Source organism: Microtus pennsylvanicus, chromosome 11 (genome assembly GCF_037038515.1).
Source record: "Microtus pennsylvanicus isolate mMicPen1 chromosome 11, mMicPen1.hap1, whole genome shotgun sequence".
Classification (NCBI taxonomy): Eukaryota; Metazoa; Chordata; class Mammalia; order Rodentia; family Cricetidae; genus Microtus; species Microtus pennsylvanicus.
The window spans coordinates 63,998,603-64,020,451 of NC_134589.1; the positions used below are offsets into that span (position 1 = coordinate 63,998,603).

The window sequence follows — 21,849 nt, forward strand, 5'->3', positions numbered from 1 at the left end:
AGGTCTCCGAAACAGCAATGCGTTTCACAGATACCAACCACGCAGGGAGTTCTTCCAGATATTTCCATTCTCTTAGGGACAAACCCTTTCCCAGAGGAGACTCCTAGAGGCTGATTCACTGGTCCTTACCGAACGGCAGAGCTGGAGGCAAAGCAGGCGTCCAACTGTCAGAAATAATAAGCAGCCAGCGGCAACATAGGTTCTCCGGCGTATGGGATGACATATGGATATTTACATATATACATTGCCTGATTGATAGTTCTAGTGAAAGCCTGAGAACCCAAGGACATGGCTGGAATTTAAGGGGCTCTGATGGAGTTTCATTCATTAAAGAAAATCAGTGTGTCTGCAAGCTGCAGACGACTTCAGGAAAACCAAATCTAATAGCGCTATTGAATATCAAACCCCTTGACAAATGCGGAAGCTTCTTTTCCAGACCAGCTGTTTTCAGCAGCTCTTCTGGAAAGAGATTAGAAGAATTTGGGAATCCACTTGCATTCGTGGCCCTTGCTTGTCCGTCTCCTCGTGACCCATGGTCTATTTCTTCTCCACCAGGACACTTTGCTGTGTCTTTCTTCTGCCTTCATGCGCATCTTCAGGAGGCATGGTGAGGGAACTTAGTCCCCTACATGGTTCGCTCCTGTGACTGATGAGGTGACCTTGCTGCACACTACCTGTGGCCTACAGATTTCATTCTTCTTCCCTAAAGAAGTACCTCAGGCTTTGGGTAATGTACCCAGCTCCATGTTCACTAACCTCAGGCTGTGTTTTTCCATTTATTTAGTATGTGCGCAGAAGCAGGCGGATTTCTGTGAATTCGAGGCCAGCCTGGTCTACAAGAGCTAGTTCCAGGACAGGCTCCAAAGCTACACAGAGAAACCCTGTCTTGAAAACAAAACAAACAAAAAACCAAAAACAAAAAAAAAAAAAAAGAGGAAAAAGGAAAAAGCTAGCTTGGCACTACCAATCATGTCTCTGCTTCCACGATCTGTTCAGGCAAGCAAGCTCCTACCTCCATGCCTTCCCCACCATGATGGAATTATACCCTTACAAGAGCCCAAACAACTCCTCCTTCCTTCGGTTGCTTTGCCAGGTGTTTGGTCACAATGATAAGATAGGTGACCTAGTTCTGGGTGCTCCTGGGTAGCACATGGGTACAGCTTCAGGAAGTCTATTGCTTTCTTGAAAAAACAAACAAACAAACAAACAAAAAACCCCACCAGACTCAGCTGCTGTCTTACCCTTTGACTGCCTTCTTTTCTCTCTACCCTGAAAGCAGAGCCATGCTATAAGCAGAAGGGCTGTCCTATGAGCAGGTGCTGTTGGCACCATGCCTATAACTCCCTGCCACTACCATAGACTTTCTACTGACAGACTTGAGTCTCCACCCGGGACATGCTAGAGACCCGAGAACAGCCTGTAACTAATAATAGATTCTCTGGAGGGCAAATAGCCCAGCTTGCTGGCCTTGGATCAGACAACTCTAGATGTGAGTAGTCCCAGGAAGACAAAGCACCAAGTGCCCACAACGGTAATCCACTCCAGAATGTTCTTGTATTGGCTTCCTTCTCCTTCCTGTCTTCCTTGCATTTCTAGAATCATCTCTAAAATTATGTCTTAGGAGCTCCTTCTAGAACCCAAATATGACATCTTGTGACCATAAGAATTAAAGCCGCACACAAAAATGGCAAGGAGTCTACGAGTCAAGAGCTCAATAGCAGGCCCGAGCCCTTGCACCATCCTTGGATGGCCTGTGCTGCAATTATCTGAGAAACAGTCTACTTTTGGTGGCCTACCATCCCCAGGTTGCTTCAGCACACAGCCAGATGCAATTCTGAGGGTGTGAGGAACTCGCAGCTGATGTGTGTATTATTCAGACATGGCTAACAGTGCTGATGCTGCCTTTGCTAAGCAAACCATATTTCCTTATGCTGCTCCAGCTCATCCTCATGTGGATTCTACAACCAATTAGGCATCAACTCATCATCAGGTTCGGCGAATAAATGCTGAAGTGTGTGGTGGAATTCCATGCTGATCTTAAATGTACTCCTCTTTAAACAATTGACATCAAATTCCATACACCCACCTGGATTTCAAAAGTCAGCGGTGGCATCAGGATCATGTCTTTTGCCACTGAAGGTCAGGGCTGGATCTTCACTCCACTTAAGTAATGAGCTGTATGTTCCACCCTTGCCTTTCTCCTTTCTCTGCTGGTTCCATCACTAGCGTGAACACCACACTTCTCCCGGAGCTAATGCTTCCAGTTGCCAACGCTCGTGACCATGGCACACCAGGAACACACGCCAGTCCTCTGACCTCTGACTCATTCATTGGATCGGCTTCCCAGTTATGGAGAGCTTCACTTCAGAAGTGGGAAGCTGTGCTGTTTGGGTCCAGAGTGACAGTTACCTGCTGGTTTGCTGTGGGGAAGGTACCCACCCAAGTGTGGCTCATGGCAGCACACAGACAAGGAGAAGAATGTTGAGTTGAAACAATCAGACTGCATTCAGATACACCCTTGTTTACAATCATCAAGATGGAACTTCAGGGGCTGGAGAGATGGCTAAGCAGTTTAGAGCACTTACTGCTCTTAGAGGGGACCTGGGTTTGGTTATCAGACACCTACATGGTAGCTCACACCGTCCATAGCTCCAGTTCCAGGGGATTTAACACTCTCTTTGGACCTTCTCAGGCACCAGGCATCCCGTGCTGCAGACATACATGCAAGCAAACAGCCCTACACATACACACGAAAAGAGAGCAAACTGGATCATCCATGAGAAGAAACCTCCTCTGTAGACTCAAACATTCCATTTAATGTACTACATTCAACTCTGACTTTTTAATTCAAGTTTTTATTAAAATAACGGCTGAGACACAAGTACTATCAAACAACACTCATTTCCTTGGTGAGACAAATCCATAAGCACCCGAAGTTTTCATGAGGCTGAGTATTGTCACGCTCCTGCCCAGGGGAGAAGATGTGGCTCTGGAAAGAGGGTACACTAGAGTTGCAATCACTGGTGTGGGGATGAAGCCAGCACTGGGCTGAGCTGGGCTCTAGACAGCAAGCATGAAGCCTCCTGGGATGGTCAGGGACCCAGCTTAGTCTGCTGTAGGGTGAAACCACATGCAAGGTATAGAGAAAGAAAGCATTGTTCCAAGCTCTCTCGAGGCTCGGGGACTGAAGAGGAAGTGGCATGTGGATGGGAATTGACCTTAAGCGTATGGAAAGGAGACAAAGTAGCAGAAGGGGCTTCTCACAACTGTCCCTTGGCAGCAGTTCTGATAATGTTTATATCAGTGTGTAGTGGACAGGAAATAGACCTGTGTGTAGTGAACTGGGCCTGACTCAAGAATCAAGCCGAAAAGTCAGGCCCAGTGGCACATAAATTGTAACCGCAGTGTTTGGGAGACAGAAGCAAGAGGATTATTTCAAGTTCAAGTCCAGCTTACTACAAATTGCAACAAAGGCAGATGTGAAGGCCAGCACAGCACAGGAGGCTGGGACTGGAGGATAAAATCTGAAGCCAGGTTGAACAATATGGCAAGATCTGCTTCATAAAAAAATTAAATCATAATAAATACGGCTTTGAGGACTGGGGTTACCAAACTGCTATAGACAACAGGGCATCAACTCAGAGCGCATGTGTGGAAAGACGTGAAGATGATGGAATCACAACTATTAATTCTGTAAGAACATTGAAGTTCATTAAATGACAATACAAAATTCACAATATGGTGACGGACTTATTTTAGACACAGTTTGTGCTCAAAGGCATTAAAAAAAAATCTAACCTATAAAATTCAGCCAGACAGAGAGATACTGACACCAGCTGGTAACAACAGCGAAGGTTTACAGACAGACGAGTCTGTGCTGAGTCCATCTATTTGATTAGACGCAGGACACATTAACAAATGTCCCCTCACTCTGATAACCAGCTTTACTAGTCTGCCACGCCTCCTGGCTTTGACCTACCTTGTGGTGATGGAACTTGGAAGGAAGGCTCAAAGCAGGGCAGTAGCTTTGGCCATCAGGTAGGTTACCACCGCTGGTGGGATCAAGTCCAGGCTTAGTGCATGTAGGGAAATGGACCCCATCCCCAACTGCATGCCCACTGGTTAGTTTATGGTGCCTGGGTCTTGTTAGATAGCTCAGGCTGGCTTAGAATTTGCAATTCTCCTGCCCCTGCCTCCCATGTGCTGGGGTTGCAGGTGCGTCCTACCACACCCAGTGCCTGTTTTATGTTTCCATGACAACTGGCCCAGGCTACAGTAGAGTGGCCTGCATGAAATATGAGAATTTACCCAATCGTTTTGGTATTTTCCATTTTTGCAAAGTACTATTTTCTTAAACTCTGGTCATTAAATTAAAGTTCAAGACATTAATGTCCCTTCTAGGAACATGTGGTGTAGAACCAGTATTTAAGGCAACAAACTTCATTGTAAGAAGAGATTCCAAACCTGCTTTATCAGGTAAGGGACTACAGATCTGAGGGACATTCAGGAGACTGAGACCCCACAGAAGAGATTCTTAAAAATTTTAATTTGTCCAGAGAACGGTGTAAGAAGGGAAAACATGTTCTATAATTTAGGGTATGTTCAAGAGCCCTTGTTCTACAGCCAAATGTACAAAAACAGCTTTCCTTAAAGAAAGACACATCTCTGAGCCAAGGCAAGCTTTTTGGTTAAATGATTGGTAGCTTTTGTTTGGCTCTGGAGGTTTCCATGGAAACAGCCTGAGAGATAGAAAAGGCAGCATTACCATATTATCCATATGCCAGCTGATCACACTGTACACTGATTCGTTCACTCTGTCCAGGGCAGAGGCGTCATATTTGATAAACCTGGACAAAGGCAGGCACTGAGTTCACTGTTACACTGTCAATTTCTGTCATCCTCTGCTTGTTTGACACTTCAAATTCAATTCTGACGAACACCCCCTCTGCACATTCCCTAGGGACCTTCTAACTCAAGCAGTGCTTCCACAACTAGAAGCCAAATGAAGAGAAGCATCTCACTGAGCTCCCCGGCCACGATGTTAAAATTCTACAAGAGCTTCCTGCAGCCGAGGAGATGATTGTGAAGATTACTTATAATCAGTCCTGTCATTCTTGGCCAGGTGGGAAGTGACAGCTTCAGTGCTCACTGTATCCAGATGAGCCGGGTGGCACTATCTGTCATTTCCCACCTTACGGCTGGATTATCTGTTTTAATACAATAACTCACCGAACACAATGATCTCATCTGAGTTCAGGTAAGTGCTTCTAGAAAGGCTGCGATGGCAGCCCTCACTCAAAAGGACGCATTCAAAGAACAAAAACTCCAGCAATGATGAGTTTCAGTGAGACTAGAATAGGTGTATCACCTTTAGCACCAGGTTGAGGACCACAGAGGGCAGGAGTGTTGCCGAGCTTGCTCTAAAGTGGATTCTTCAGTTCTCAACCCAAACAGAGCTTGCTTGGGAATTCAGTACTTTTAAGAAGAGGAAGGAAGCCCGAGACAATATTAAGAAGTATCAAAATTAGTGATTTGAAAGAGATGACTTGACATCATTCTTGCTCACAAAACACTGAAAACATTCTTTCTTGGGGACACTGAGGCCAGCCTCACTGGACTAAAGGTCTTAGTAAGCTAAAGACAGGATGTACTCCCAAGAAGGATACATTTCTCACTGAGAATGTTTTTTTCTTTTCTTCTTGTTTCCTTCTTCTGTTTTTTGGAGACTGGGTATCTCTAAAAACTATTCTGGAACGCACTCCATAGACCAGGCTGGCCTTGAACTCAGGGATCTGCTTGTTTCTGCCTTCCTGAGTGCTGGGATTGAAGGTGTGTGCTACCACACCCAGTGAGAATGGTTTTCTAATGGCAATTTCCTCTCTGGACGTGTGTAACACAGTAGTGCTCACTGAAAAGATCTGGCCCAGCACATGGGGCTGTTCACTCCTCAGGGCAGGGCATCTCCACGTGTGGCACTGGTGTAGACAGCTACAGTGCAGAATAAAGTCTCAAGAGAGGGACCAAGGGTCTAGTGCAAGGCTGACTCACAGGTGCGACAGTTAGGAAGTGTTGGGCCAGACACGACTCGCTGAGAACAAATCCCTCATTTTTTGATGTGTCACACACGAGCCAAAGAAAAACTGTAACCAGAAAAGAAGCCTCCCTGTGTTAACAGCTCAGGAAGTTTTCAGTCTTGGCACACATCACTCCAGCAACCTTAAAGAAAATGACCAAATATCAGAAAAATATTGCCTTTTCACAAGGACTTTGGCAATTCAGTCTGGTGTGCTTAAGGTTAAAGAGAGGACCCTGGCCATCTTATAATAATGCTATTCTTCATAGCAGGCTCCTTTCCTGAGCACTGGGCAAGCTGTCAGTTGTCACTCAGCAGTGAGTGCTGCCCTCAGCAGGTGCAGGCTCATCGGATGTGCTGAAATTGCTGCTGTCTTGAGAATCTGTCCCAATACTTTTGGTCTCTGACTGAGGGTGGACAGACACCTGCACTGCTATCTCCTGGCCTTGCTCACTGAGAGAGCCGTCATCTGAATCCCCACCAGGTGAGTTACTGCGTCCCAGCTCTGGGTTAATCACATAGATGCCACCTTGAGCGTCCAAGGCTGGCCTCTCCTTAATTCTCTCTCCCATGTCATCAGGGTCATCCACTCGCACAGCCTCAAACATTTCCTCAACAAAGGCCCGGCAGTTCAGAATGAGGGGTGGGAGAGGGACACTTCTGGCCAGTTCTTCAATGTAGCGGGCAAACTCCATGGTCTTAAACTGGGTGACCTTGGCAAGCTCCAGGGTTTTGGCTGAGGTGATGATGGGGATGCGCTTTGCTATCTCAAAGGCCTTCTGGAGCTTTTCAGCCCCTTCAGTCCTGAAGAACTCATTGATGGCCTTCTCGGTCTTTCGGAGATGGGTGCTCATCAGGCACAGCCGAGTGACATTCAGGATGAGTGTGATTGTGAAGGCGATCAGGCAGACAACCATGTAGTAGACACTCATGTCCCCAGAGGTGAAGATCACACGGAGGGTGACTGAGTAGGAGGCATGAGTTGGAGAGGTGACGACACATGTATAGAGCCCACGGTCATCAAAGGCTACATTGGTAATATTTAGGAAGTTGTCAGAAACCAACCATTTTCCATCTAATAAATTCAACAGAAACAGAAAAAAAGTTACAGAAAAGATCAACTGCTTTGCCAATATTCACTTTTTCATAAAACTATCGTAGCTTGTCTGTTAGACTCTACTGTTTCAATCATGCTAAAAAATAGAAAGAAAGGAAGAAAGAAAAGCAGACTGTCATGTCTGACTAGGATTCTATCAGCATAAAACAAGTAATGAAGATTGATCTTCCTGACCATCCATCCTAAGGCCAGTATTTCCTTCTCATAATCAGACACCAAGCATCCATATAGACCCAAATGATCAGTCTTTCAAAGACATGCTCATCCATGTGTGTGAGTCTACACCATGCTGTGGCCTATACATTTTCATACATGAGACGGACATGTCTCAGAAGTATAGACATGCTTATTTATGGGTAATGGGCTATGGGCTTCTGTCTTGATTGAAATGCTGCTTATTTTCCATCATGAACTCATATGACAATGTACCAAAGTTATTGTTTAAAAAAACTCCTAGCATAGGGCTGGAGAGAGAGAGTTCACTGGGTAAAGGCACTGCTCACAAAAGCTGATGACCTGTGGCAATGAGCTGAGCAGCGCATGCTTTCACTGCTCCCTGCCTCTTGACTATGGCTGCCATGCAAGCAGCTGTTCTGAGTTACTGCCACCGGCTTCCCTGCAACAACAGACTGTAACCTGGAACTGCGGACTATAACAAACCCTTTCCTCCCAAGCACCTTCTGTCAGGGTTTTTACTATAGCACGGGAAAGAGACTAAGGCAACTATACTTCCAGTGTGTGGTGTTGGAGAGCCAACCTGTGTTTGCTAGGTGAGGACTGAGCACCGAGACACACTCCACTGCTCAGCAAATGGGTACTTGAGATGGAGAGAGCATCTGTCTCCTTCTATGTTTCAAGAGTGTTTCCTGAAAGGTTAGCTAATGGGGCGACTTCTCCATCATTTTGGTTTCATGGTAACTTCCCTTTAAGGTACTTTGTAACTCAAGAATTTATCACAAACATCTGTTTTTTGTTTTTTTTTGTTTTTGTTTTTTTTTTAAAGACAGGGTTTCTTTGTGTAGCCCTGCCTGTCTTGGAACTCATTCTGTAGACCAGACTGGCCTTGAACTCAAAGATCTGCCTGTCTCTGCCTCCTGAATGCTGTGACGTCCCACTATGACCTGGCCTGTTCGTTCGTTCGTTCGTTCGTTCGTTCGTTCCTTCCTTTCTTTCTTTCTTGTTGTTTTAAAGACTTATTTTTATTTTATGTATATACATGTTTTGCCTGCATATATGTCTATGTACATGAGTGCCTCAATGCCTTAGAGGCCAGAAAAGGGCATCTGGTCCCTTGAAATTCAAGTTACAGATAGTTGTGGGTTGCCAAATGGATGCTGAGTCTCTTGGAAGAGCAGCAAGTGCTCTTAACCACTGAGGCACCGCCTCAGGTACTCAAAGATCTAACAGAACACTAGTGAAAGAATTAGTCTAGATTAAAATGTGCACCAAACGAATTCATACAAAGAATAAAAGCCCAAAAAAGGTAAACCTTGACAAAATTATCAGTGTACAATTATTTAAAAAAAATATATGTAGTGTGTGTGTGTGTGTGTGTGATGTACATATGGTCCACACACCGGTATATATGTGTGGACATCAGAAGACAACTTGTGGAAATTGGTTTGCTATCTCTATGATGTGGGTATAAAGTTGCCAGATTTGATGGTAAGTGCCTTACTTACTGAGCTACCTTGACGACTCGTCACTGTGCAATTCTTATAAAATAAATAAAGATTAGAAGACAAACTTTGCTTTCAAGCAAATTAAAGTTAAATTAAAAAAAAAGCTGAAGGTAGGCATGATGGGGCATGATAATAATCCCAGTACTAGGAAGTCAGAGGCAGGATGATATGGAATTCAAGGTCATTCTTGGCTAAGAGCACCTGGTGAACCTGAATTATGAGGCTTTGCCCAAAACAAAACAAATGAACAAAAGAAGTAGAAGGAAAACTCAACAGGATGGAAAGCAGCTTACTGTCATACGACCACCCTATAAACTTATACCTATCCTTTTTTGTTCAAGGATTGTAATTGTTTTGTTCTTTTGATAGGTATAATACTTCAGACCTTATCCCCTCGCCAACCCCAGGATCAAACCCAGAGCTTTGTGCATCTAGGAAAGTGCTCAACCACTTTACTGCATCCCTAACCCCCTCTGAAGCAGTCCCCTTGACATCTTATCTTGGAGAATTCTTACTCAGCATGTCCTAACCCCCAAAGCAAGGTTGAGTCACCTGGCTGACCACAACTTATAGGATTACCTCTGCCATGTAGCCGCCGTCCTTTTGAGTTGTACCAGTGGACATCTCCATACTGATCCATCGTGAGAAGACACTCCAGGGACACGTTTGTTCCCTCTTTGGCTATGATGACATCATCACTAGAGTAGGAACGTGCTGGGAGTTCAAAGCTCGGGAGAAATGATGCATTGTGGGAACTATGATTTGCTCCCACATCTCCCCAAACCATAGCAGCTGGCAGGAGAGTGACCACCACTAAGATGGACAGACAATGATGCAGCTTCATGGGAAAACCAAAAGCAGTCTTCTTTAGACTTGGAAAACTCAAATGTGGCTATGCTGAACAGGATCACAGTGAATGACTTGCTGCCAGTAGAAAAGTTTTCCAAAGAAGTGGTCCAAGAGTGTTCTGAGGCTTTCACAATGAAAAGGAATGTGGAGGCCAGCCTAAAAGAAAGCCACATAGTGTTTAAATCGAGATCCATCATGGAATAAAACTGCATGCCCCAGAAATGAATAGACATGAAACCAATTCAGTAACCAGTGTCGACGTCACCCCACAGAGGTGGAGAAGCAGTGCTGAGCCAGGCACCAGCAGACTTCCATCCCAGTCAAACCTTGTTGCCAGGGCCCCCATCTTGACAAGCAGCTTTCTCTGGGTTTCCACTTTCTCACCTGCCCTCTGAAGGGAAGGATGAGAGACTCTCTAAGGATGCTTCCGGTTGTAAACGCTGAGATTCCCTTTCACTTGGAAAGTTTCTATGCAACAGGGAGTCAATGAGAGCTGAAATATAGTTTAACAATCTTTTATTTCAACCTGCACCACAACCATATGCTATATCAGTATGTAAAGCAACTGATATGTCTGATTCATTACCATGGGGATCAGAGTCCATGTAATCCAACTACATACACGGATTAAACAAATAATTCAGGGACATCTGAGGTAGAATCTGGTTTTGTTAGAAAAAAAACCAAAAAACTGTGTGACCTGACTCTTGAGTCTATACATCTCCCTCTCAGAATGCTGTACAAAAAAACTATCATCTTCTTTACAACTAAGAGACAAAACAGAATATTTAATAGCATGTACAATTAACAAATTTTGAGGATGAAGTGTAACAAAATTGCTATCTTGAGTGTGCAGTTGGTAGAAACAATATACTACTACAAGGAAAGGCTATTAGATTTGGAAGAAGAATAAACTACGACTAAAAAGCAAAGTAAAAGTCTAGCCTGAGTCCAGGTGTTTAGGATTTTCTTCTAGCTAATTTGATTCCCCACTTTAAACCACCAGCTTGCAAGGAAAATGTCAATTTACACTTCTATAAATATGTGGCGAGACTGCTTTATTTCTTGTCAAAGTCCAAGGTAATTAGATTTGGAGATGACGTTCATCTACGTTTATACTTACAGGAAGGCTACTTAATCCAGAACATAAAAACCAATGGGTCATTGTATATTGTCATTAAACCCTTCAAGTCTGAATTACAAGTTTAAAATGTCATTTAATTTTCATTAAGGTCTTGAAAGACTGGATGAATAATGACAATAAAAAAAATCTCAAACTTTAAAATTTAAGGATAGACTATTAAAATCAAACAAAAACTTCAGACTTCGGCTCTACAGGATAGATTAAATGTGTTTACTTCCATTTCCTCCTAAAAAGCCTACTAAAATGACACCGACAGAAACAGCATTGGGCACTTAATAAATGATTTAGCTTAGTTTATAGACTTCACAGTGATGACGTGCTGGGTTGGATTATGCCAGAAGGTAATGGGAGAGTCTGGTCGAATAACTGAGGTGACAGCACAGACACTGATGAGGACCAGGAGCCAGGCTCTGTGCTAGGACAAGCTTCTAACTCTTGGTCACTGAAGATGAGCAATATCTGACAGGCATGACTTTGTCCTCTTTCTACACTAGCAGTTCTCCTGGCAAGAGTCCCAAGCTTTCCCCGGGACTTTGACAGGGAGTCCCCCAGGTTCATCGGAATCAAACTTTGAAATGTCATCACTCCGCTGCCATATTTTTTACTATTTACTAAAGCAAAACCTTTAAATCCACTCATTTTCTTTTTGTGTATTTATTTTAAAGGAAAACTGTATACCAACCACTTCGGTGGACAAAATCACCTGCATGATTGAATATAAAATGACTCACTCCAGAATTATTGCCACCTGCTTCAGGCTCAGAGATGGACACCCACTGTCTCTGTGGTCTTGTGGTGGGGACTGCTGTGGCCGCAATCTCAAGGCCAATCATTGCCCAATGTTGTGTGTCAGAGGAAGGTCTGTTCCCAGGCTGTGTGCTCTCGATGCCCATTCCACAAGTGAGCCATGTGACGACTCTAGTCTTTGACCTCTTCGATTCTTGTTGTTGAACACGTATCTCCTTTACTTACCCTAGTCATTGTAATCCCCAGGTCTATCTGTGATTTCATGTCAGAACCAAGAACCCAACCCAGTCTCCCTGAGAGTGAGGATCCAGCATTCTCTGCCTCCTGAGTTTGGTCATGAGATGTACTTGTCATTATAGCTTGTGGCTCTCTCCTGTACACCCCTTGACCAATAATGCCTCTGCTCTTTGCTTGTGCCCTGGCCTTCTACCTGAGCAGTTGTTTTTGATCTGCCCATCCCTCAGATCTACTGCACTGTTTACTCTCTTGGGGAGGCAGTGAGTATAGCTCCCCATTCTGTGTCCTCCTGCATTTCCCCCTTGGGGAGCACCAAGCACAATGTATGTCCTCAGCAGGAATGTGGCTAGATAAGAAGGGGGTCCCCAAACTGAAACTCGGTGTGGTGAAGGCAGGGAGGAAGGCGGTGCAGGATAGGGTGAAACAGAAGTGGTACAGACTGGAGCTGTGAGGAGCTTCTTGGTTTGGAGTTTGTTTTCCCTACAAACATGGTGGGTGTCCATCTCTGAGCTTGCACCAGGTGGCAGTACCTCTAGAGTGAGCAACACTGCATTGTTGCTCTATTCTCAAGTGTACAGGCATTTTTCTTTTCTTTTCTTTTTTTTTTTGTTTTTTTTTGAGACAGGGTTTCTCTGTGGCTTTGGAGCCTGTCCTGGAACTAGCTCTGTAGACCAGGCTGGTCTCGAACTCACAGAGATCCGCCTGCCTCTGCCTCCCGAGTGCTGGGATTAAAGGCGTGCGCCACCATCGTCTGGCTACAGGCATTTTTCAAAGGGATTTGCAACTTCTTCTTTACCTGGTACTAGAAGAAAAACAAGGAAGTAAAAAAAAAATCACTAAATTCAGGAATTCAAACCCATCTAAGTATTATCATCACCCAGAGAGCTGATCTGGGCTTAGATTGGCATCCTGGTTAATTCTGAGGCAAGGGTCCCTGGACTGACATCAGGCAGCACCAACAGCTCCTCTCCTCTCTGACAGCCCTGCTAATGGTGCTCCAGACTGTTGGAAAACGTCCTTCCACGGAGCTGAGCTGTCACATTCCACCCTGGCTCTGGCTTCCTCTGCACTGGTGCAACTGAATACCTGCAATCTGATAAAGTCAGGGTGGCAGAGGCGCACACTGCAGACTTGAGCCCAATTTCCTGGATGGGCATTCAGGCCTGGATTCTAACCAGCCCTTTAGTTTTTACAAAGGACTTAAAGTCTGTGTCTTTAAAGTAGGAAAAACAGTAGTAGCTATTCTTACAGGAGAGTGGCAACTACAGTAATTCACGTAAAACAGAGTCTGGCAACAACACTCACTAAGTGCACTCTAGTTATTACTGCTGATGGTTCTTTAGATGTGCTTACACGCATACTACCTGACAGCTACTCCATGAAGCACTTTGACTCAGAATACCACACAACTACAGAATAATCTGGTGTGGGGAGGCATGGTTTAAATTTCAACTTTCAATTCAAAATATTGCTTTTCTTACAGTCTCACCACAAACCAGTATCTTGCAATAACGTGAGTCAAAATTACCTATGTCACATTACCTGTGCCCTACATTTGGGGCAAGGAAGCTTCTTTATGATCCACTTATCCTGTGGGTTCTCCTTTTAAGTCCTGCTTCTGTTTGCCTGGGTCAACTGTTGTGGTCTTTATGATCCACTTATCCTGTGGGTCCCCTTTTAAGTCCTGCTTCTGTTTGCCTGGGTCTACTGTTGTGGTCTTTATGATCCACTTATCCTGTGGGTCCCCTTTTAAGTCCTGCTTCTGTTTGCCTGGGTCCACTGTTGTGGTCCAGGGCCAGCCCGGGCCTAAATTATTTCTCAGACCAGTGTGGAGGTGTGGGAATAGAGACACAACTCATATGACTTTATCGGGAGGGAGTTTTTAGGGATCCTTTATGAAATCCTGAGTTTACATCCTGAAAAAATCACCGGCTGAAAAGGTCACTTCCACACCTTTCCATGCCCATTTTGTCACGTCTTCCTATCTATGACTGCTCTGGATGTCTGCTCTGTCATGTAGACTAAATTAACACCTCTTTCTCCGGCGCCCTCCCAACTTACAAAGGAGCAAAACAGCATTAGCATATCCTGACCCTCTGTTTAGGATGTCAGTATGTCTCAAAAGGCTAGGTGACCACCTTCTGTATGGTAGGTATAAATTGTGGCCTAAAATTCTGGCTGCCACACAATGTAAAAATATGGGCCTATATAATATGGCCCCTATAGTCAACCCTTTAGTTAAGTAAGCTAACTGAAACCTTTGTTCTTGGGATTCAGGGTGGAGGCATTGGGGTTATTTGAGAAGAGCAGGCATCCAGGGGTTGAGACAGTTTGGTTCAGTCTTCCTACAATGGAAAGCTGAGGGCAGGACAAGAGGGATGAAGAGAAGATGGAGGAGGAGAAGGAGGAGGAGGAGGAGGAGGAGGAGGAGGAGGAGGAGGAAGAGGAGGAGGAGAAGAGGTTCATACATGCTGCTTTGGTTCTTACAGAACTGCCTGGTACCAATGACTTTTTTTTCTTAAAGCAATAAACATCCTAATTTGATTTTATCCAAAATTAAAACCACAAATCATTAAGGCCAACTTTGCAAACAAGGAAGCAAATAGGGGAAATGGTTAGGGAAAAGGAGGAAGATTAAGCCTTGTAAAACTAACAGGAGCACAGCTGTGATCTTGTTTTCATCCATCTCCAACACCCCCCCCCCCCACCCCGTTCCTTTGAGACAGGGTTTCTCTGTGTAACAGGCCTGGCTGTCCTGGAACTTACTATGTAAAACAGGCTGGCCTTGAACTCACAGAGATCCGCCTGTCTCTGCCTCCTGAATGCTGGGATTAAAGGTGTGTGCCACCACTGCCTGGTCAATTATTCTCTTTACACTACAGCAGCAGTTCGAACACTCCTTTCATAGGGGTTTGCATATCAGATATCCATTATATCAGGTAGTTACATTATAATTCATAACATTAGTAAAACTAGTTATGATGTTGCAATAAAAACAATTTTATGATGGGGGTCACCTGTTTATGCTGCATTTGTTTAATTCTGTGAAGCTGTGATTCTTTTTATTTTTAAAGATTTATTTATTTGTTATGTATGCAACATTTTGCCTCCATGTATGCCCACATGCCAGAAGAGGGCACCAGATCCCATTACAGATGGTTGTGAGCCACCACAAGGTTGCTGGGAATTGAACTCAGGACCTCTAGATGAGCAGCCAGTGCTCTTAACCTCTCCAGCCCCTGAAGCTGTGATTCTTTGCCTGTCTAAAACACCTGATGGCCTAATAAAGAGCTGAATGGCCAATAGCGGGTTAGCAGCAAGGAAAGGCAGGGCTGGCAGGCAGTGAGAATAAATAGAAGGAGAAATGAGGAAGAGAAGGAGTACTGAGAGAACAAGGAGAGAAGAATACTAGGGGTCAGCTACCCAGCCAGCCACAGAGTAAGAGTGGAAAGATATACAGAAGAGAAAGGTAAAAGCCTAGAGGCAGAAGGTAGAGAGGTTAATTTAAGTTAAGAAAAGTTGGCAAGAAACAAGCCAAGCTAAGGCTGGGCATTTATAACTAAGAATAAGCCTCTGTAGCCGGGCGGTGGTGGCGCACGCCTTTAATCCCAGCACTTCGGAGGCAGAGGCAGGCGGATCTCTGTGAGTTCGAGACCAGCCTGGTCTACAAGAGCTAGTTCCAGGACAGGCTTCAAAGCCACAGAGAAACCCTGTCTTGAAAAACCAAAATAAATAAATAAATAAATAAATAAATAAAATAAAAAAATAAAAAAAAGAATAAGCCTCCGTGTGTGATTTATTTGGAAGCTGAGGTGGGCCCCCCAAAATCGAATAAAACAACAATTAAAGGGTCAAAGCATTTGGAGTTTGAGAACCATTGTACCTAGGGATGTTTTGAGAAATTGCCCTGTGGCCCATACCTGTAGTCTTTGTTTTATACTGACACTGCCATTTGCGTGGAGCGGAGGTTCACAAACCCCTTCAAAACAGGCTCTAGAGACACTACAGTCACCCTGAAGTTGGTCCTATGCCAAAGGGATCACAGCAGCCTGAACCTGACTTCATGCCAGGAGAAAACTGGATACGACAACAGTCTCGAGTGTCCAGTCACTTCAGACCAGCCACAGGCATCCTAAGGCCTTCTGATGTCAGCCATCAAGAAACAGAACCCACCTGCAGGTGGGGGATGTTGAGCAGTTGGAGACAACAGTGACAAAAGTCTGAGAGCAGAGGGAGTGAGGGTCAGACACTCATGACTTATTCCTCATATGACACCTTAAGCTAGCTTCGGTGGTTTCTGCTACCTGCAACCAGAACCTCATCCAGTGACCATTCCTTGTCCTCGGCAGTGATAATGGAGGTTAGCAACTGTCGCTGCTCAACTCACAGCCTGACTTTACAGCAGTTAAATTGGGAACCCATCTCATATAGACTGAAGCAGCCAATGCTTCGAGTGCAGCTCAGGTGAGTCAGACTCTATCCCGCACACTAGTTGAGAAGCTGGGGGAGGGGTAGGAATGGCTAACCACACACACACACACACACACACACACACACACGCACGCACGCACGCCATGAGCAGAGCTGAAGGGAGTGCAACTGTGCTGCGAAAGCAAGAGAGCAGAGCGTTCATGAATTTCACGAGTGTGACCCACTTTTAAATTTGGCACTTCCAACACCATGCCTGTTATTCTCAGTGTAGCAGCTGACACGTTAGGATCATGAATAAGCAGAAATGTAAATGATTTTACCCTAGAAAATCATTCTGAATATTGAGTATTATTTTTAAAGTCAGGAAGCGAGCCTTCACTGTCATGGCAGACTGCTTGGCTGCTGTTCCTGCCAACTTTGAGCAAAGAAATATTTCCCTTCGGCTCTGATTTTCAACAGAAGCAAACAAGGAAGCAATGTGGCTGACTTCCGTTCTGGGGGCTCAGTATTAAGTTGGCTGAGGAAGCTGCCGTTTGCAGAAATCATTCTGGGATCAGTCAAGGGGGAGAGCACTGGTGCCCAGATGGCAATGTTTTCCACTCCAATTACAGCAGGATACTAATGTTTTGCTCTCCAGAATTAACCGCTCCTTGCTGTATTTACAGCGCATCCGCTCTGTTCTGCCTTTAGTCACATGTGTAAAGTGGAGGCGCTCCTACAGGCTGCCACACAGTTGACACAGTGGAAGCGCTCCTACAGACCGCCACACAGTTGACACAGTGGCATTCTGAGCTGGCAAGGAGGAAAGCACATGGAGAGCAGCTTGCATGTTCTCCATCCACAGCAAAGAGCAAACACAGTTGTGCTTACTGCCAGTGTTGCCATGGGGATCTGTGATAGCACAAAGTTAGTTCTGGGGCCAAAGAGATGGCCCAGTGGGCACATTGTGCAAGCCCGAAGACCTAAGTTCCACTCCGGGACCCACATAAAGGTGGAATAAAGGTGCAAGGGGAGAAATGACTCTACAAAATTGTCCTCTGACCTCCAAACATGCATCATGGCACACACACTGCCAGCTACATATTAATATGTGTCATGATATACACACATATATATGCATACACACATACATATATGCACACTAACTAAATCTATATATCTATATGTGCATATACATACACACATTTTTAAAGTTATTTTATTTGAAGAGGTCGTTTTGCGGGCCATTTACTTAAACGTTTCTAGTCTGTATTTCCAGTTGTATCCTGGAGCCCACAGCACTACTTTCAGACATATGGGCAATCTCAACTCAAACGTCAACATATTTTCTGGCACAATGAAAATCATCTGTGTTCATCCTTTCTGGAGCTTTGTTTAAGTCCCAGCATCATTCTGACTTTTATCCTTTCTGCCGCAACAGTGACTGTGAGTGGATGGCAGGATATCTGTGAACCAGCTTAGATCCAGGACCTCTCCATCCCATTTTCTTCTCTCTGCCGTCTGAAACTGAGCGAGACCTCACTGGTCTTTAACTCAGTAGACACAACCTCTCCTGGTAACCCCAGACATACTTGTCCAACATACACACAGCTTAGAGGGTATTCACACAATCCTTACAGTTTTGTAATGCCAAATTATAGGATTTTGTAGTTTAGAGGCTAGAAGAATGGGTTCTGGAGTTACAAGTACTTAGTCCTTGCTCTGGGTGAAGCTCAGGCTGGAAATGTCTTAGTTTTCACACCTATTGAAATGAGGTTATTAGCAGTAATCATCTTGGAATGTCTGGAAGCATGAATGTGGGCACATTATAAATACATGCTGTTGTTATTAGTATACTTTTTAAATATTTCCCAGTTAGGTCAACTGTAACTACCCAGATCACAATCCTTTTATCCCATCTGGGTGTAATCCCAGCTTGTCCTCCATCTTTAGAAGCCCCCTTCCCTGAGCCTGTCAAACCTTGACCCCTCCCCAGGAAAGGTCAAGACCACTCCCACAGGTTATTTAAACTGCTCCCCAGAAAATAATCACGTGGTCTTCCCTCTTCCTCGTTGGTGGTCATGTCTGCTTTCCCCCCTCCACATGAGAGTGCATACGTCCAATTAAACCTGTATATCTTTTAATTTGGTTTGCTTTGGTCTGATTAGGATTATTTGCATCGGCGGAGAAGCTCATTTTTAAGAATATTCCTAACACTGGGCACCACACTCTTAAGTCAATTTAACTCCTTGTGATCTACCCAAATACCACCTTTTAAAGAAAGACAAACTCTATTAGGGGACTTTTCACTACCCAAGAGATAAGCTTAAAACTCCAGCTAGCACCTGTAACTCTCTAGAAGTTGAATATGTGGGCGGCAGTGCACACAAGCACAAACTGCTTGAAGCTGTACGATTGTTAGCTGTCCCTCTATCACTCGCTCAGATGTGCTCTGGGACTCTTAGTTTCCGGATCTGGAGGCTGATTCCATCACGATCCCTTTCTTTGCCTAAAACCGTACAATGTTCCCAGTCTGTGAACTTCAATTATGTGTCTCTTACTCTCCACTGTCTCTAACTTCCAACGTAATGTTCTAGTTTTAGTTGCTTTTTGCTTATCATTTCCCTTCCCCAGCGATATCTTCCCATGAGACTCTGCCTGCAATCTCATCTCCTGTTACTCAGGAAACCTACTTACCCAAACTCTCCCCCGACCTCCTTATTTGGGGTTTCTTTAGTCTCTAGCACCCTGAAAGCTAAATTTCAGTAAGACTCCGCAGTTTCCCTTCAGCTGCCTCTCTGCTCAGATGCCCATGATGGTAAGCCCAGTCTGAAAAACCTCAGCCTTTGACAGAGACCACTTTCTGGGGAAGGGTGCAACATACAGAGTTCAGATGAGCTTCAATCTGGGAGGAGCAAAGGTGTCCGTTCAAAAACTTCCAACTAGTTTCCTGTTCTCAGGCTCTGAAAACTGTTCAGGAAGATATCTGAAGAAGAGGAAACAGCCTTTTGTTGTTGGCTTATTTTCTTTAGGAGCGGCACTCCAGAGAATCTGATCTATAAATGGCTTTGCAAACTCAACTTTGAGAAAATACCAAATTAACCTATGGTGCTTGTTAAAGAAGTAGAGTTCTGGCCTCTCTCAGATGCGCATTATAGCTGTACTGATTTACAAATCAAGCTTATGGTTCTGTTAATTGTCATGACAACGCTGTAATTCAGCAATTCCCACCTGTGGAACAGGGAGTCCTGGGTGTCCCTGACAGTTTCATGTCCCTGCTCAGATGTGACAGAATTTTTCTAAAGGCTACACAAAGATGATATTCAAGAGAACATAGGGGAAAACAGACCCTAGCTGTATTCTAGAAAGCCAAGCATTAGAGAAATTGTATTTTTGTTGTTTTTGAGAAAAGGTCTCTTGTAGTCCAGACTGATCTCAAATTTTCACCCCAAGATAAACTTAAACTCCTCCTCTCGCCTGTATTTCCATCTCAAGTGTTGGGATTACAGACACCTGCCAGCACTTCCAACTGGAAAATAGTCTTTATACAAATGTCAGTTATTGTCTAATGAGCTTACTATTTTAAAATAAGCTATTTTTTTGAGAGTGACTTTGATTTCCTAAAAGAAAATTACTGGTAGTTGTAACCTACATAAAAAAAAAACACCCTTTCGAAAATCTTGTTAAGTTTAAGTGCAATGGATTCCCAAAACCAAAAAAATCACAATTGTTGCTCTATTAATGACAATATGAAAAAGATAAGACAGTTACTAGCTGGCCAAGACACACGCCTATTCTGTACATTTTCCTTCACAAAAGAAAACCAGAAGAAATCCACTGATGTGGAGTCCCCTATGTATGCTGTGAATACCATTGCTTAATAAAGAAATGGCTTTGGCCTATACAAGGCAGAACTTAGCTAGGTGGGGGAAACTAAACTGAATGCTGGGAGAAAGAAGGCAGAGTCAGGAGAAGTCATGCAGTCCCCCCCCCCACACCCGGTAGGAATCTTGCGGGTGAGCCATAGCCATGTGGGGATACACTGATTAATGGAGATGGGCTAGTTTAGAATAGAAGAGTTAGCCAGAAATACGTTTAAGCAATTGGGCGAAACAGCATTGCAAATAATATGGTTTCTGTGTGATTATTTCAGGGCTGAGCAGCCGGGAACTAACAAGTGGCCTCCAACAACAATCCATTTTATACTTTTAGTTTATTTGTTGACCAGACACTTTTGTTTGAGACAGGATGTAGTTATTTAGCTCTGGCTAGCCTAGAACTCACAATGTAGCCAAGGCTAGCCTTAACTTACAATTCTACTTCAAAGGAATAGGCATTTAGTAAGATCCCAGGTAACACCAGTGTACCAAAATATAAAGAATTATCATCGAAAGTAAAGGAAAATAGTCGAAGGGTTTCAGGAAGTGGTAATTACATCTGGACACTGATATAAGGGATTGACTAGAAGGAGGAAACCTGGATCCTTTGTTGTTGTTTGTTTTTAGGTGCTAGAGATTAAATCCAGACACATGACAGGCAAACGCACAACCACTGAGCTATACACCACACAAGATCTGGACACTTGAAAGCAAATCTTAGCTTCCTTAGGCTTTAGGTGACCCCAGTTTTACAAAATCGTGTTTAATGCTTTCATGATTCTGTCGGCGACAGCTCAGGGGCAAAGGAAGAAGAGCAACCCTGAAATTATGAGTCAAAAGGACGTCACCCACCTGCTTAGAGACCTTTAATTACTTCCCACCGAGTTCCAAATTAAAAGTCGAACTCCTTGTCACTGACCCAACAAGGACTCAAGTGCCCAGGTCTCTGTTCTACCTCCCTCCCTCTGAGCTGTCCCCCTTTGCTCCTCTCTCTCCTGGCAAAGCTCTGCTCCTTCCTTCTTTCCACTTCCTCACTCAGTTCCGCTCCGTCACCTCATTTAAACTTCGATAACGCACTTAGTTAGCTACCATCTTAGTTGGCGTTGTTTTGACTTGTTTGTGGGCTCCCTTCCCCATCCCCTTAGCAGGGTCCTCACTGGTTTCCCCGGGGCGTCGCTGGCCCTCTCTAGGAGTCCGTAAATACTTCATGGCGAAACCCCACCCCTACCCCAGGCCTTCACGGACGGCGGGCATCCCCGCACCTTCCGCGCCCAGTCCCAAGCATCCCCTATCTCTCAGGGCGCTACCTGAGCAGAATAAACACTCACCTCACCGGAGTCAGCTCCTTCCGCCCCAGCGGATGCCTGACCCGGAAGCACTCCGTGAAGGCGACCCCGCCTCCGTACGGAGTTCAGGACTACTTCCGTGACCGTCGGAGTGGCGAGCTGGCGGCCGTAGCCCCGGTGAGGGGTCGGGAGTGTTGGGTCTGCGGGGCTTCCGGGTGAGGGCGGCGAGGGCTGGGGTCGCTGGGGTCACGGGTTGGAAGGCTGCTGCGCTTCCGGCTGTGTCCGGGGGTTTTCGTCAGCCTTAGGGGCTGAGGAGCTTGTTTACGTCAGGCCTGGGGGTGGGACCTGCGTGCGGGTGTGCGGAGACTGGAGACTGGCCTCGTTAGCCCTGGAGCCCCCGCTGCCCGCTGCCCGCCGCCCGTCGCC

At 44.9% G+C, this 21,849-nt stretch overlaps 2 protein-coding genes across 6 annotated transcripts in view; one reads left to right on the forward strand and one right to left on the reverse strand.

Moving 5' to 3' along the window:
- Positions 1 to 2,827: 2,827 nt before the first annotated feature.
- Positions 2,828 to 21,717, reverse strand: Mfap3 (microfibril associated protein 3). The gene is made up of 3 exons (XM_075992546.1): positions 21,466 to 21,717; positions 9,452 to 9,877; positions 2,828 to 7,148 (listed from the first exon to the last, which is right to left on the reverse strand). The coding sequence occupies exons 2-3, from the start codon at positions 9,714 to 9,716 to the stop codon at positions 6,385 to 6,387; spliced, it is 1,029 nt and encodes a 342-aa protein (XP_075848661.1). The 5' UTR covers positions 9,717 to 9,877; positions 21,466 to 21,717; the 3' UTR covers positions 2,828 to 6,384.
- Positions 21,524 to 21,849, forward strand: part of Fam114a2 (family with sequence similarity 114 member A2) — a 32,579-nt gene continuing 32,253 nt past the window's right edge. For 2 of the 5 annotated variants that reach the window (XM_075992541.1, XM_075992543.1), the window contains exon 1: positions 21,524 to 21,600. The gene's annotated coding sequence lies outside the window, so the exon portion shown is untranslated. Of the gene's footprint in view, positions 21,639 to 21,849 lie in introns of all 5 variants that reach the window. The other 3 variants (XM_075992542.1, XM_075992544.1, XM_075992545.1) reach the window with 3 other exon arrangements.

Bases quoted from the DNA above. Each gene is read 5' to 3' on its own strand.
- Mfap3 (XM_075992546.1), bottom strand. From the start codon at position 9,716: ATGAAGCTGCATCATTGTCTGTCCATCTTAGTGGTGGTCACTCTCCTG. The intron at 7,149-9,451 runs GTAATCCTATAA...TGAATTTATTAG, and splicing joins ACGGCGGCTACATGGCAGAG to ATGGAAAATGGTTGGTTTCT.